Genomic DNA, 17,222 nt, shown 5'->3' on the forward strand with positions numbered 1-17,222 from the left:
GTCTTAATTTGCGCGGGAAATTATTTAGCTACGTTCTAAATGAACAGCTAGTGTGCTACTTCCTCAGGTTTCACAAGACGTGTTAAAAGCATTATTTTATAATTTTTTGAAAAGATACAAATCACATGATTTGTTGTGAGAACTATTAGATAGGTTTGACTCGTCTAACATGTAATTAACCTAGCATTTCCCCCATTTTATTTATTGGAATGTTTATAAATACAAATTAACATTTGGTCCCAAACTATCTTGCTAGATTTATTTAGGGTAAACTTGCAACTGTTTTTCTGTTAATAGAAAATTAATATGCCATGCATTTTATTTATCTTTGATGAAAAGTAGTTAAAATGCTTGCTTGGAAATACTACGTATAGTCAAACTGGCTAGCTGTCAAACTTACCTCAAAAGTTGATATGTCAATGCTTGGATTTTCTTACATGAATTCAGTGTTTTAAGCATTTTTACAGAACATTTTTAGGAACATTTTGTTTTTGCTGGGATTCTTCTTGCAATTGTTGCTGAATCTGATGGACGGATGGATGTATTTTGCTAAAGGAGGTAATTATCCCTATTTGTAGAGCATTTTTAAACTTTCACCAGTTTCATCGTTGGTACATAATACACTCTTTCGTGCAACGTGCACGTATGTTACAGTTAAACTTGGTAAGCTTTTCTTTCTCCAGGCATTGACTCAGTGGATGTGTTTGACGGCAGTGGATTGAACTTGTTAAAGATTAATCTGACAGAAAATGTGCTTGTATGCATGAATGAGACCATTAATTTTCACTGTTTCCCCTTGTAATTAATTGTGAAGATTGAGAACTTTGACATGGTGAAGGAGTATTTCCTGAGGCTCAGAATATTTTTAGAAAAGGGACACCTTAAACCTCCTTCTTAAACGGAACATTTCTTGTCTCCATTGGGTATTTGACATTGTCCCAAATGGCTCACTTAATGTGTACTTACGATGGTTGTCATATGTCCCATTTGTTCTAACAGGCTATGTGGCATTACGTCACCAAAGTATGGACCAGGAGGAGAACAAGCAAGGTCTTAGGACGCCATGCTTCATGGGTTCTTAAGGCAGAGTTTATAGAGTGCAACAGTGCTTGCCCACTTTTTCAGCGGGATTGGTTCCGGAAGTATTTTTTCCATTCATTTCTCCCATGGGGATTTCAAAAAAGGGAGAGGGTGCTTTATGGGAGTGGACAGAGCTAAAGAGATCTTTTGACTCTCTGATTGGAGGAATTTTCTGTACAGCTTTCAGGATTATTAGTTCTGTTTCGGTTTTTAGATCTGCCTCGCGTCTTGCGGTCTCCAGCTCCACCATGACAAGGGGACAAGCCACCGAGTCCACCACTTCACCTCGCCTCGTCGACCAGTCGGCTCCACCGGGCTTCCTCGTCCCTCCGGCTTCGCCGTGGTCAGTCATCGCTCTACCTGTGCCATGGACTTCTGGGCCTTCAGCTGCGCTTCGTCCCTCCACCCTTCGGCTCCGTCAGACTCCGCCTTGCCTCCGACTCCACCTTGGTCCTCAGTCCCACCAGCTTCGCCTCAGTCCTCTGGCTCTACCTCGAACGTTTGACGCTGCGGCTCCTCATTGGTCTCCACATTCATAAGTGTCGTGTGGTCTCATTGGCTCTTCGGCTCCGTCTGGGTCTCCACTTCCATCAGCTCCTTCTCAGTCTGTCATCCCTCATGGCTCCACCCTCCTTCGACTCCGTCGTGGGCCTTCGTCCTCCTCCCTCCTTAGTTAGACTCTTATTACGCTGCCAGGACATGCCTTCCCGGCAGGAGGGATATGAGGAGGGAAGGGGGATATGTCAAGATTATGTTCTAAACTGTTAAGTTTTCTTGGTGTTTAATTTTCATTCTGTTTCTTGTTCTGTTAGCTACTTGGTTGCTGATTACGTTCACCTGTTGTTCATTCAGTTACCTCATTACTCCCTGTGCATTTAAGCCCTTAGTTTCCTCCGTTCATTGTGCCATGTTATTTATGTTATAGTGGTTGTATGTTTCTTGCGTGTTCCCTTTGGATTTTGTTTATTAAAGACTGTTTTGAATTCTTCATCGCTGTGTGCTTGACAACAGCATCATGGGTAATGTAGTTTGTGACCACAAATTCTACTGTTAAACATGATTATTTTAAAATAAGCTAAAATAATCTGGGCTGATGTCTTCAACAGAAGCAAATACCTTCGATTAAAAACCTACGTAGCTCACAGTTGCTGTCTTTAACACTTTATAAGTTGCACTATATCCCACAAACTGGACTCGATATGCTTCAGGGAACTGTCGTAGCCACTATAACCTGCCTAGACATTGACATGTTTATGCTCTCGTTAGATCCAGACAGTTTATTTTGAACTTGTGCTGGAGGGTTTGAACGTTGCATGTGTAACGTAAATGTTTTCCGTTGCGCTCTGCTAGCGTTCTTCTTTCTGCAGGCGTCACTCAGTCCTGCTTATCCTGGATCTTTGAGGGCTGAATAATATTTGTTACTGATTCATGGAGTATGTGGCTTTATGCATGAGCAAGACTTTTCTTTTTTATTCTTTATCTCTGCAAATTTAAAAACAAAAAATGATTATTTGCTTTAAAGGTTCATGCATACTCACTCCATTTAAATTCAACTTCTGGTTTCCCTTGTTTAAGTCCCAAGGGTCACTACATTGTCAGGAGAGGGGCTCATATATATATATTTGAATATGTGTGTGTGTTTTTCTTATAAGATTTCTTTCACTTATGTAATGCATTGTACCAATTAAAGATATTAGCCTAACATGTAGAAATTATTAATCATAAATTACTGCCACCTCCAATCCTTCAACCTATTTTGTATTGTTTCAGTATTGGCCAATTAAAGTTACTTTTTGGCAGATTTGACTGGAATTTTATTATATTGAACATTTAGATATGATTTTACTGATTGGACACATTATATATAAGCATGTCCTCTGTTTAGGTGTTATGATGGGCCATCAAACCCTTATTTGCACCTTGAATGTTTAGTCATCACTGTTTTATTGATTGATGCTGAATGTACTTGAAATCAAGTCAGGGTTTGACCTCTGTTGGTTGATTCAAACCTCAGCAACAAGTAGGATCAGCTCAGTAAAGTACAAGGCTAATGTATCGCCTCTGGACTGTTTGCGGTACCAGGTTAGATTGCAGATAAAAGGGTCTGTACAAGATGCACCGCAGGGCTTTTGTTGTGGTGTGAAACAGATGACACAGGTCTCCTCAGACCGGTTTAGTGTTAGTTACAGCAACCATCACCTGGAATTAATAGGTATTCTCGGCCACATTTACGTTGTCTGGGCTGGATCCTCTCAGGCGTGTGGTTTCGATTCGACATGTGAGAGGGATATTCACCTCACCTCACTGTAAACAGGACAGTCGAACTGTGCTTTGAGGTGAAATTCCTGTTGAATAACTATTATGAGCCACAAGGGAAGATTAATATCTTTTCACCATCAAACTAGCTTCTCTTTCAGGCTCCTTTTGTAATGAAGAAACATACACCTCATGCCTGAATGAGCATTAGCTGGGCGGTGCGTGAAGGCGTAACACAACCTGCTTTGTTCATCACAATCCGATCAAGAACTGATTTAGATGAAATAGTGTCCACTTGCTTGCCGTTTCTATGAAATACTGCCATTGTGTACAGTTCAGTTCAGTTTGTTTGGATGGAACATTCCGTAATGGAACCGTGATATTATCAGAAATCATGTTTGTAGCGTATTAGCCCTGAGCAGTGTTGGGTGTAATTATTCAAGCAGGCTAATCAAATTACATTAACTTAATTACTTTTCCCTTGAAAAAGTAAAGTAAGCGATTACTTAAAAAAAATTGTAATTCAAGTAGGTCTACTTCTGATGTAACTGCAAATGTTTAAATGTATTTTTTTAACATAACCTTCTCCCTTTACACAGTTTGGCTAGTTCAAGAATAATTTATGCAATTGTGTGTTGTTTATTTGAAAGAATCAAAAGTGCAGTTTCTTGTCTTGTATTGTTCAACTGGTCAGAGGTTGATTTGGGATTTAGAAAGTAACAAGAAATCAATAATTTTGGTTAGTTCAGTAATCTAATTACACTTTTAAAGGTGTAGGCCTAATTAATAACTTTTGTAGAGTAACTTCCCAACACTGGTCCTGAGATGGACAATCAATGGTTGATGTCATTTTATAATGAAATAAATGAAGTATTGAGTATCAACTATAAACAGGGTTGCTGCTGCACACTTTTTAAAGTCAAATTTAAGGCTTTTTAAGACCTCTTTAAAACCTGAAGAAATCTAAATTAATACCATACATTAGGGGTGCGCAATACTGACAAAAATATATCTCGATATTTTCAAAGTTTTAAAGATAATAATTAGATGATTTTTACTGATTGTGTTTTTGTACTGGTACCATGGCTGGTTTAGGCCTGTTGTTGACAGCAGACTAACGAAGATATTCATATTTTTCATATTCTATGCAGTGAGCATGGCAGTGAGACAGCAGTGACAGAAATTAACATTTTTAATAAGGGGCAATATTTGCCACCTTTAATTAATTTCCAGGGGCATTTTCACCTATATTTTTTCTAAACTTATTTAGAGGTATGCATAATCGTTTAAGTCAAATTCTAACATTCAAATTAAATTCTATTAGAATAATAATACAGTAGGCTACCACTCTTACCAGTCAACTTTAATCATTAAATCAAAATCCATCTTTGCAGTGCATGCAGAGGTGACACAGAAGCGGCAATCATTAAAACAATCATTACAATATCATCATAGACAATACATATCGCACACCCCTAAGCACATAAAGAATGAACTTAAAACTGAACTGACATTTACCAACTTTCTTCTCCCTCTGTCCTCTCGCGTGGAGACAGACGTGTATATGCTGCCGCGAATTTGTCACGTGAACAAGCAAATCCACAAAGATGTAATATCAATAATATGTAAATAATATGTACGCTAATTAGATACTTTTAATTGGGAAAGCATTTAGATACGTCTAAGTCAAAGTGTCATCTAAAATTTAAGATCTTTCATAAGTAAAAATAAGACTTTTTATGGCCTTAAATTTTACAAATCTTATTTAAGACTTTTTAAGGATCCGCGGGAACCCTGATAAATGAAATATAATTAAATTAATGAGACATTCATGTAGCCTACTATCCAATTAAATGCTTATTTTATTTCCCAAATCAGATTATTTTAACCTCACGGACCACTAGAGAGCGCTATAGAGAAGGATATCAAGTATTGAGCTGTATGGAAGCATATGCCATGTATGTTGTGGACATGATTTTTTTTTTTTTTTGTATGAAATACCAATTACCAAATACATCTGCTAAAATAAATGCTGAACTTAGAACCGCATACTACTTTTTACCACAGCTTTCAATGGCAGAAATAGTAGTATGCTAGTATGCAACTCCAAATTCAGCAAAAGTATCCAACAGAGCTTATTGCCTGGAAGACTGTATCCCACAATGCAATGTCTTTCCTTTTACAGTTAATAAATTTACATCATTTTTGACTCAATATTTGATCTGACTTCACAAAATTGGATTAAAACGCAAAATGTGAAGTATAGGAGTCACGTGATAGGGACTGCAGATGAAAACGAACTTGTATGGCTAAATCTGTCACATTTACATGGACACAAGTGCTAATATTTATTAATATGCATTCTCTTTTAAAAATAAAATAAAGAAATGTTGCACACAACTGTTTGAATTGTTTATTGTATTGTTGTAGATGGCACTGTCACTTGTTTTTTTAATAATATTATATACAGTATATATATGTAATCTTAGCAGCACTTTTATGCAACTTAAAGTGACAGATTAAAACATTTGTGTTAATAAATCCTTATATTTAATACACCAACATTTATTATATATTCCCTGAAATTCTCATTTAGATACAGGATAATGTGATGTGTGCTTAAAATACAAGTGCCATCTATAATAAACATTTCATGACATGCTTTTGCAATTCCCTGAATTCTTCTTTTGGCAGCAGATATTTCCGGATGATGTCTTGTACTCGGTCCTCAGTGGCTGTGTCATAGTCTTCTCTGTTTTTGAAGGGAAGGTGCCCGGCGAGCTCACACAGGGCCACATTGAAGGCAGACTCTTCTTTGGCCCCAAAACAAGACAACCGGGGCCATATGATAACCCTCACCCCGATTCGTGATGGAGACTGTTCATGCTCCCTCTGTGGAGGACAACCTCGGGTGATGAAGAGGTTGTGTGCGATGTTCCTGTCAACCAAAATATCAGTGAGATTGCATACTGCATTGACTGTTAAACCCAGGTTTGGACCCTGGGTGTAGAACAGAAAGCCTGCTGGGAAGTCCAGGAGCCCATACAAGTGTTTTTTAGGCAGGATCAGTTCTGCTGGGGAGCTCTCAATCCTCAGTCGGTGATTTAGGTAGTAGCCGTGGAGATGGAGATGGTTAACTGAGGCAAACCCACCCAGGCTGTTGAAGCCAACCCTGAACCCTGGATCAGCGCTCAGCAGAACCGTTTCTATCCCCATCTGGACCGCCAGAGGGGTCAGTATCTGTGGGTGACACCGGTCCGGTTCAGGAACGAGCAGACAGTGACCGAATTCCAGCGGACTCACGTTTATTATCACTTTGCACTTCCGTTTTGAACCATTTTGAAGGCATCTCTCTTCACACTGTAATTCAAAGAGCAGCTCTTTGGGGTTGATTTTGTTGAAATTGAACTGCTTTGGGTCAAAGTTCTGCCGGACGCTCAGGATCTCCTGAGGTTTTCGTCTCTCGATGCCTCTCATGATGTTCAGCTGAGCGATGTATCCACACGGACCAGGGAGGATCCGCGTCTCCAGATCGTCCAGCTGGTACCGAAACAACCCGGTGTTCATCCTCTCAGTCCACCCGGACCGCAGCGCGACGTCAAATCTGGACCGGTTCGGATTTCCGGAACAAACATCACTTATAAAGTCCTTGTTAGTGTAGGTGAAAATGGCACAATCATCCATAGTTACATTACACTTTTAATGTAAACAACTATTTCACTATTCAGCTAACGCCAACATGTGTTACATGAATGAAAGGACTACAAGTAGTGCACGTATTGAACGTCTCTGATTGGTCACGAAGAGTCATATGACACAATTGAGAACTATGGAAAGAGAGAGGGCTCGTGCCGCTTGTTTCAACGCGATTTGTAGTTCATTTACACTACTGTTCAAAAGTTTGGGGTTCAGTGTTTTGAATAACATGAATACTTTTACTGAGAAAAGAGGCATTGAATTGATCGAGTAAAGACAAGATTCATATTTCAAATGAACAGAAAGTCAAAAAGAACATTAGGACTTTCTGTTCATCAGAGAATCCTGTTTTCAACATTATTAATAAATAAATGTTTTTTGAGCAGCAAATCAGCATATTAGAATGATTTCTGAAGGATCATGTGACACTGAAGTCTGAAAATTCACTTTTGCCATCAGGGGAATACATGATATTGTAAAATAAATGAAAATAGAAAACAGTTCTTTTAAATTGTAATAATATTTCACAAAATTACAATTTTTACTGTATTTTTGATCATATAAATGCAGCTTTGGTGAACGTATGGGACTATGAATATTAAAAACATTTTACTGATCCCAAACTTTTGAACAGTAGTGTATGAAAATAATAATTTTGTTAAATATGCACATATTTGCATATTACATATAATCAGAAAATCAGTTAAAATGTTTATTCAACAAAATATATATATATATATATATATATTTTTTTTTTTTTTAATGTAAATTAATGTTTTGTCCCTTTTAGGAAAACTATATTTTTAGAAACCCCTCTCAATTATTAGCAATATCACTTTAAAAATCAAGAATATATAAGAAAACTGCCACTAGAAAATGGCCTTTGAAATACTCAAACCAATTCCAAAGAGGAAATGGCGATAAATTAAAATGAAATCTTTAGAAATTACAATTTTTATTGAGTTATATTTTGAATGTTTGGTAGTTGCAAAACAGTGTGGAAAAGTCAATATTGTTAAACCAAGAATAAAAACCACCACACCTCAAACAAAAGTAGTGTTTATATAAAATCAAAAAGCATAATTTCACAATTCACATTCAACAATTAAGACTTGAATACACATGGTGAGGCGGTCAAAGCATAAATAACACATGATTCAAATTTTCAGTGTGTGCTCTTCACACATTTAAGTAGAATAATCGTATAATATCTTGGAATGTGCATGTAAAATAAATTGAGTGCATTTAATTGGAATGGAAGTGAACAAACTCAATATTTGGTCTATTTAGGCAGTATGAAATGTGTGCTATGTTTTTATCCATTATGGATAAAAGGCTCCAAACCTCCAGGTTGGGAAATGAACCCCATTAGATGGCATTACATGGAATTACCATTAACTCCTCCCTCATTGTTTCGGATGAGGCCGTACTCCAAAGCCAGATCCAAGCAGCGCTGGGCGGCTTTCCGAACGGAGTCCTGGTTGGGATTGTCTCCTTTAGCCAGGACAGACAGGATCTCCAGTGCCTCACTCTCAATCAGTTTCTCTGCCAGACTTTTGTCGGCCTGCATGATGTTCATTATGATGACCACTCCACGATGCCGCAGGTCCTGGTTTTCGCTGAGCAACAGAGCCTGGAAGATCTCCAGCCAGTGGCTCGTCTAGAGAAGAGGAGGAGAAAAAGTGGGCTGAGAATGAGAATTCTTAAAGTCCACCTGTTATGCTTTTTCGAATATTACCTTTTATGTAGTGTGTAATATGGCTGTTTGTAAATGTAAAAGCTCTGCAAAGTTTCAAAGAACAAAGTGCATGATAAATGGAGATACAAAAAATAACTGATTCTGAACTGCATGAAACGAGTCATCAGTAATACCAGTTTTACTTCCTGCAAGAACCTACTTAGAGGTGTAACAAATGTGCATAATGCCAGCCTATGCTCTTCATTGGCTGCCCAATGAAGTGCCCAATGCCCAATGAATAACGTCTACTTTGACCCTTAAACACTGTAGTCATAGCTGAAGCTGCAAGAGTTTGGTTTGTGTTGACAATATGTCAAGAAGACCCTGTTGTCTGAGCTGTGAAAGCAAATCCACTTTGATGCACTTCAAAACGATGAGGGCTCAAATTGATATGGTAAAACCAACACCATCGTTCCTGTTCGTATCACTTTGTAACAAGCCCGGAGGAAGATGAAATTCAGATATGGTAATAGAAATTTCATTTCCGACATGTGCTGTAAGCAGTAGACCAATCACAACAGACTGGGCCATCTGACCAATCAGAGCAGAGTAGACTCTGAGAGACGAGGGATTTAAAAAGACCGAATCCTTTATCAAACCGTTTCAGACACTGTGAGAAATGAGGTGATGTGCAATGTATATTATGAGAAAATTGCATGTAAACCTATTGCAGAAGAACAAATTTAGGAACCTTTAAAATAGCTTAATAGAGGCGCACTTTAATCAAAGCGTTACTCACCGTGTCAGGAATACGTGTACACAGCTCGGGCAGTTCCCCTGTCAGCACAGCCAGTGTGCCTGACGCAGCCTTCCTCAGTCGCTCATCATCTTCACCACTGTAGAGCACCAGCAACTTCAGACGGTCACTGTCTGTTACCAGGTAACTCTTCTGCACCTGACGCATCAAACAAAACCATAAAAATCAGTCTTTTCCAGAAAGGTTTTAGCTCAAAATTAAGTCCAAAAACTGAATGCTGTCATGTGACGTACCTCAGCGCTTAAGGCCAGATTGCACATACACTCTGTGGCAGCAGCCCGGACCATCTCGTGCTCCTCAAACATGTAGCCCTCAACTTTAGGCACAGCTTTCTCCTTAATAATCTTCTGCCTGTGGGGTTGAAATGTGGTTTGACTGGGGGTTGTTCTGCTGTTCAGAGGCTTAAAGTCACCACCATGAAATCAAAATGGACAATTCTTCTTGTTTTTTTAATGGAATATTGCAGTGTTTGTTATAAATAATTGATCTGTGCAGATTATATATTTTTAGTCAAACTAACTGATGATGTGTTTACTGGTGTGAGGGCGGGACAACCTGTCACTTACATGAGATTGACCAATAGCAAACCACAACCATCCACTCAATTCCTGATGGACAAAACCAAGTCTCGCCCAACATTTTTTTCTTGTTCGAGAAGCTATACGTCACATTTTAGTTGTTGGCAGCTGACCTGAGTCTCTCACTGAAGCCAGCCAGGTTGGTGAGGGCCATCAGAGCCTCAAAGTTCTGCAGCATCGTGCAGTCAAGCGCCAAAAGACTGACCAGGGGTCTCACCACCTCATAGACCTGCACAAACACATACATCATCATATAATTCCTGATTGAAATCAGTGAGAAAGGTTCAACAGTTTGCTGACGCACCCTCTCGCCCGGAAATGCGATCTCAGGGTTGGATGTGATGGTGATCTTGGCTAGAGCTTGTGCTGCTTTGATCTTTCCCCGATCTGTGCTCTCAGAAACCAACGGTAGTAAGGCCTGCATCAAGCAAACGAGAAAACGGTCATGTACTACCACTCAAAAGTTTGAGGTCTTGGGTGGAAGTGAAGCTTAACAGGCATGATGAGAGAATATACGTACTTTTCCTCCTCCTTGTGCCACAACTAAACCTCTGTCCTCATGCCTCTCCACTAGAGCCAAAATCACCCTGTCAGGAAGAGAAAGGGAGTCGCTCATTTCATCTGATAAAAGGGCCATTTTCTTGGATGGAAATCAACCATTTTGCACACTAAAATCCATTTTCAAACAATCTCCTCTGATGGAGCAAATTGATCCAAGGCTTAATCTGAATTTGGGACAGTAGTTGTGCCAGCAGTGGGAAAGGGCCAAAGCTGAAGTGCAAATAAAGTACTTTTACAGTAGCAGCCTTTGAATTCAGCCAGAATTTTTCAAATTGATTGAGGTTCATCGTGAACAGACCTGGCGATGCACTCTCTGCAGGCCTCCGAGAGAGCGGGACTCTCGTGTTTCACCATACAAACCAACGCTGACACCACTCCAGCCTCCAAGAGCTTCATCACCCTCTTCTCTACAAACGACTGGGCATCCTACACAAAAACACAAGTAAAAATGTGGTCATTTAGTCTCCCTCATGATGTTTCAAACCTGTTTGACTTTCTTTCTTCCAAAACAACAGGACAGAGATGAGCAAATAATGACTTCTGGTCTGTTTTCGCAAATTAATAAGTTGCAATGACTACATTTATGGTGCTTTTGTGGAGCTTGACAGGCCCAGGTCAATGAATACTTTTGTTGTACGGAGGAGAGCAGCATGAACACTCTGCTAAACATCTTTTGTGTCCCGCAAAAAAAAAAAAAATAGTGATATGGGTTTGAAATTGGATACAGATTACATAAATAATGATAGTACGTTCATTTTTGGTGGATGTATGATTGAGTGTTTATGTGTTACCTTTGGATGCTCCTCAGGTACATGCTGTTTAGCATATTTAGCAAGTTCCACCATCTGAGGGTCTGGTTTCTCAACATCATAGCTGTTGGTGCAGTTAACCAGTGTGGATCCGACGGCAAATAACACTGTTTTATCCTCAGACTGCAAAGAAAATGAGAACATGAGGGAATTGCTGTAGCTGTCAAGGATTAGTATAATGGGGGATGTGCATCTCCAAAAAGGCAGGAAAGGCGGTACCTTAGCCAGCTCAAACATGGCCTGAAGGGCTTTCTTATCCTCCACCAGGTCCTCTTTCACATCGGCGTCCAGCGTGAGGTAGGCCAGACCCTCGATGGCCCAGCGCCGGGAGGTTGGAGGAAGAGCTTCGTTGCAGAGCCACCTGGAGGAGAAAGACAGCTGAAGGCCACCTGCACATAACACCTTAGCAATTATAGATCAACCTTTTTAAAGAGGTCTAATTTACACATGCACTCCCATGCAAAAATTGCTTTTGCTGCAGCTGGAAAACTAAAGCATCTACATAGGTTTCATGCTAATGGTACATGCAGCTCAACACGAGCAGATTCTGATTAGTCTTTGATTAGTAAAAATATGACAGACTTCCTTCTTAAAATATAAAGGCAACAATATATGAAGAGTTCAGATGCAAAAGCCTCTAAGTGCCATCTGAAATTTTCTTCTAGAATGATAATTTTTATCAGGCTCGTATATTTAAGTTCAATAATTTCACTTAAATGGCAATGCAAATTACCTATTAATTGTCATTTAAGTGAAATCACTTAACCTAAATATACAAGCTTTATAAAAATGATCATTCTAGAAGAAAATTTCAGATGGCACTAATGTTTCATGTCTATAAGACATTATACTATTATAAAGACTTGATTTATGTAGATGTATAGATTCTAATATTACATAATTTTATATTTTTTAATTGTATTTTATATTATCAATGCAATAATGTAATATAAAATAAAGATTTAAAATAATAAATCAAATAATTAAATAAATAAATAATAATAATTATAATGAAATAATAATTAAAAAGTAAAATGAATAGAATAAAATAATTTATTAAATAAATATTTAAACAATAAAAAGTAATACATTAATAAATTAAATATATTTACTGAATAACAATAATACATTAATAAACACATATTATAAATATTAGTGCTGGGCAACGATTAATCGCATCCAAAATAAAAGTTTGTGTTTACATAATATATGTATGTGTACTGTGTATATTTATTTTGTATATATAAATACACACATATGTATGTATACATTTAAGAATTGTTTTAATATATATAAAATATTTATATCTATATAAAATATAAATTATATATAAATATATATAAAGTATATACATGCAAATATTTCTTAAATGTATACATGCATATGTGTGTATTTATATATACAAAATAATTATACACAGTACACAAACTTTTATTTTGGATGCGATTAATCGCGATTAATCATTGGCCAGCACTAATAAATATATAAATTATTTCATTAAACATATTATTATATAAAGTAAATATGTTACATTGACAGTGCCTAAAAAACATTTAGCTTAATCTCCTTTTTTCCGCCCCCTGACATCAGTTTGAAAACCCATTCAAACTAGAATTTTTACACACTGAGTGTGGTTGCCTAATATGCATAACTGATTGCTACGATGTTATTAGCAAAGCTCAAAACCTACTTCCTGCACTGCTTGGCGAGTTTAAGTGTTGAACCTTCTGCAAACTGCTTCATGCTGAAATCGGTGCCTCCAGCAGAGCCAAGTTTGCACAACCCCTAAAAAACACACATACACAGGGGCACCATACAGCATTCCTCAAACAAACGATAACTCCAAACGCAGATGTCTTTGAGTCTGAATACTCACCACCAGTGCCCGCACACGTATTCGGTCATTTTCGCTTTTCTTGTACAGGTCTTTCAGCAGAGCCACACCATTGGCTGTGATGAATGATGCTCTCTTGGCTTTGCCCGCAGCGTGAATGAGCGCCTCCACTGCCACCTGCTGGTGAGTGATGTTTTCAGACGCACAGAGAGCGATGACGGCCTCCATGATCCCGCTCAGCTCCAGGGTGCAATTTCCCACATCACTGGGGCCCTGCAGCAGAACAGACACCGTCTGTATCGCTCGAAGTTTCCTCTCCATGTCTGAGCTGCCAAAATGATGCCTGTAGAAAACGTCAATGGACAGTGAAAAGTAAATTGAAGTATTTTTCTAGTTTCTACCAAGCAATAACAAATACAGTATATAATATAACATGTCACTTACTGGACATATTCCTCACAGAGCTTGCTGAAGTTTTCCCTCTCTTTATCACTCTTCAGGTCGTCATAAAGCTTATTAAGTAGAACGGAGCAGCTCATGGGAGTGTTGTCCGTGAGCGGCAGCCCACCCTCGACTTCAGGAACAGTTCCCGCTACTTCTAGAATCTTTTTTAGCCCTAAAAGGAAAAGGAAAACCTTGAAATAATCTGTTTAGGTGTCACAGATTGTTTAGGTCCACAGGGAAAAACCAGTCCACACGCAAGCAGATCTTGTGGTCAAACACTGTCAAACTTACCCTGGTCGATGACCCACAGTGTGAGCGAGTTGTCTGGGTTTTTCAAAGATTTCCGCGGCACCTGTTTGACCAGCAGGTTGATGGCACTGTCACGACCGGCTCCAGACACGCTGGATGCAGGGAGCATTTCAATAAGATGACGCAACATGGAACGCAGCTCACGGGACGGTTCTGCAATACATACAAAGAATTTTCAAAATTGATGCGTTTTCAGTTATTTTTTACACCAGTTACACCAGAAATGTCTAATAGTATTAACAAAATACCATATATTATTAGATTAATTTCCTACAGTTATGTTTTAGAAGACTGTTTTAAAGGTTTGCAGACTGGAGGAAATATAAAAAATGTTAAGAAAATGATTACATGGCTCTCTGGAATACTTGAATCTGATTGGTCAATCGCAGAATTCTGTAGTGAAATATTTATAATTTTTCAATTTTGCTGTCCCAGGAAATCGATTTCCTGCATAGCTGTGCTAGTTTTTCATATTATTATTTTTCATATCACCATTTCTTCTTGTATAATACAATAAAAAAACTAAATTTCTTATATATTTTATCACAATTTCATCACTATTTATTTATGGGTCTATGTTTGCACTTTATTTACTTATTTGAGTAGTCATGTACAGTAATAAGTGTGATAATGTACTGTAAGCCAGGCATTTTCATAAAACAAATACTAAGTCAGGGGTCTGATCCATGTTATATTGTGATTATAAACACTCATTTTAGACGTTACACTGCCATAACCCAGTCTTAAAGAAGTAGAACAGATATTCTCTGCAGGAAATTATTTCTGGTCTTGTCATGGGCTTAAAGTGGGTCGCTGAACTGAGCTCTCAAAGTGAAGGTCGGTCTCACCTGGCAGTATGGCTTCGTCTTTCCCTCTGATCTCTTTCTTCATGCCCTCCGTAAGAGCCTCAAACATGACCTGGAGCAGATGGCATGCTGAAAGAGACACGGTGGAAGCAGCAGAACCCATGACGCCACACAACCTGTCCATGCCGACCTCATTCACAATGGCCACGGTCTACAACCACAACAATTTGCATAAATTGAGAAACTTCAGATACCAAACCTATGGGCTTAACTATCAAACTTGATTATAATGAGAAGTTATTCACCCTCGACTGGTGTCCGGTACACAGGCCAACCAGGGTTCTGAGAGCAGAAAGGATCAGTTCCTCCTGTTGGGACTCAAGAAGCTTCTGGAGGAGTTTGACTCCATCATTCCTGAAGATCTGCTCTGCGCCTGCGTCCTCCCGTGAAAGAAACACCAGATTCTGAGCAGCCTGATTAAAAATGCGAAGATAAGCAGAGAGAACATCACAAAGACTGCATGTTAAAAGTCATAATACGTTTAATGGTAGTCTTTCCCACCTTATGTCTGTCTGAAATCGGTGCTGAGCTGTCCAGAAGGAGTTTGAACATCTGTTGAACTCGTGAGTCTGTGGAGGAGAGCTGTGCTGCCTATGTATAAACACAATATGGCTTCATTTTCAGATCATAAATAGTGGCAGTGATATGTTTCTTTGCAAGCATCCCTCATAACCTCCCACCTTCTGTTGGATCTGTGCTCCTAACTGTCTAAGCAGATCCTGGAAAGCTTTATTCTTGGGTTCCAGCTGTGCACACGTCTGAGTGTCCGTAAACGCCTGATCCAACCGTCCGAGCTTCTGCAGAGCCTGCGCTCGACGGAATCGGGCCTTGACGTCACCTGGATCTACGTCCAAAGCTTGAGGAACACAACTCGGTTAGAGTGATAATTGAGACTGCTGATGAAGGTAATAGTCTAAAATAATCTTTACCTTTGGTGGCATCTGCCTCTGCTTTGGTATAGTCCTCAATTTTAAGATAGCATGCTGCTCGGTTGCGGTACAGAACTGCACTCTCGGACTGACCGTCGCTGATCTTCAGCGCTTTGGTGTAGCAGCTGAGAGCTTCTTGCACATCACCGGCTTTAAAATGGCTGTTTCCTTCTTCCCTCAGCGCACAGGAGTCCTGGGTCATCTAAATATTCATAAAAACACATTACATTTGGAAACAGAATAGAATACAAAAGAACAAATATTTTTTTTGTCAATTGACTGGGGCAAACGAAATCGTACCTACTGAATAGGTAAAATTGTGCAATACAAATTAATATAAAAAATAAATGACAATAAGAGGCAATAAACAAACGCGTTGAATTATGTATAAAGTACTGTTATGTTAAATGTCTTTGCAAATAATACACATTGCATTGTGTGTGACTATATACAGGCATCATAACATCTGTGTCTAGAGCTGTAACAGTAACTATAGTGAAGTTGCATGGTGACCATTGAACATACATATGCAATCTCACCTTTCTCTGCGTCTTTGTCTTCGCTTTTCAAGTAAAAAAAAAAAAACTTCGGGGTTTTTAACACAGTCTACACTGTTTGTTTCTTTTAAAAACGCCGTAAAATATTCCTAGTGGTCCAAAGAGTTGCAGTAGTTCTGTTCACTCTGTTCTCGACTGTTCTGCCTGTACACTTCCTGGTTTTGATGCGCGATGATGACGCTGCCGAATCTTACTGGTCGAACGTCTTGTTACTTCATTAATATTCATGAGCCTCTGGAGCGCTGTAGGATTCGAAGCTCCGCCTCATTTTCTCGTCTTGACCATATAAGTCCAATAACATCCAACGTTAGAGTTCAGTTGCGCACTGATGATGAATACGACAATAAAATTAAACATAGGCATACATTTCTGTTTTCTACTCTGCTGAGAGAATATTTTCATTTTCTGTATTTAATTAGCTATCAATATGTGACAATTAATTATGACATAATTGCTAAAGCTCATCCATCTATCTATCTATCTATCTATCTATCTATCTATCTATCTATCTATCTATCTATCTATCTATCTATCTATCTATCTATCTATCTATCTATCTATCTATCTATCTATCTATCTATCTATCTATCTATCTATCTATCTATCTATCTATCTATCTATCTATCTATCTATCTATCTATCTATCTATCTATCTATCTATCTATCTATCTATCTATCTATCTATCTATCTATCTATCTATCTATCTATAACACTAACTTTCAACTAACCCCGCTCTTCATATAACGATAAGGGAGTTATACAATTCATCATCTGAATTATATATTTATACCATTTAACGCCTACAAT

At 38.5% G+C, this 17,222-nt stretch overlaps 2 protein-coding genes across 2 annotated transcripts; both read right to left on the reverse strand.

The window, feature by feature from the left end:
• Positions 1-5,741: 5,741 nt before the first annotated feature.
• On the reverse strand, positions 5,742-7,115 carry gdpgp1 (GDP-D-glucose phosphorylase 1). Its single transcript, XM_081355454.1, has one exon. The coding sequence runs from the start codon at positions 7,018-7,020 to the stop codon at positions 5,974-5,976; it is 1,047 nt and encodes a 348-aa protein (XP_081211580.1). The 5' UTR covers positions 7,021-7,115; the 3' UTR covers positions 5,742-5,973.
• Positions 7,116-8,075: 960 nt separating this feature from the next.
• Positions 8,076-17,167, reverse strand: unc45a (unc-45 myosin chaperone A). The gene is made up of 19 exons (XM_081355752.1): positions 16,397-17,167; positions 15,858-16,059; positions 15,609-15,784; positions 15,430-15,519; positions 15,174-15,341; positions 14,911-15,079; positions 14,045-14,215; positions 13,754-13,925; positions 13,352-13,652; positions 13,166-13,260; positions 11,695-11,836; positions 11,458-11,598; positions 10,965-11,092; positions 10,626-10,692; positions 10,410-10,523; positions 10,219-10,334; positions 9,761-9,878; positions 9,510-9,665; positions 8,076-8,692 (listed from the first exon to the last, which is right to left on the reverse strand). The coding sequence occupies exons 2-19, from the start codon at positions 16,057-16,059 to the stop codon at positions 8,411-8,413; spliced, it is 2,808 nt and encodes a 935-aa protein (XP_081211878.1). The 5' UTR covers positions 16,397-17,167; the 3' UTR covers positions 8,076-8,410.
• Between the last annotated feature and the right edge of the window lie 55 nt (positions 17,168-17,222).

The sequence above is a fragment of the Scardinius erythrophthalmus genome (genome assembly GCF_964197995.2).
Source record: "Scardinius erythrophthalmus genome assembly, chromosome: 24".
Classification (NCBI taxonomy): Eukaryota; Metazoa; Chordata; class Actinopteri; order Cypriniformes; family Leuciscidae; genus Scardinius; species Scardinius erythrophthalmus.

Coding starts and splice junctions, on each gene's coding strand:
- unc45a (XM_081355752.1), bottom strand. CDS start 16,059: ATGACCCAGGACTCCTGTGCGCTGAGGGAAGAAGGAAACAGCCATTTT. Junction 13,926..14,044: donor ACTGTGGGTCATCGACCAGG/GTAAGTTTGACA, acceptor TTTTCCTTTTAG/GGCTAAAAAAGATTCTAGAA. Junction 13,653..13,753: donor CTCTGTGAGGAATATGTCCA/GTAAGTGACATG, acceptor CGTTTTCTACAG/GCATCATTTTGGCAGCTCAG.
- gdpgp1 (XM_081355454.1), bottom strand. CDS start 7,020: ATGGATGATTGTGCCATTTTCACCTACACTAACAAGGACTTTATAAGT.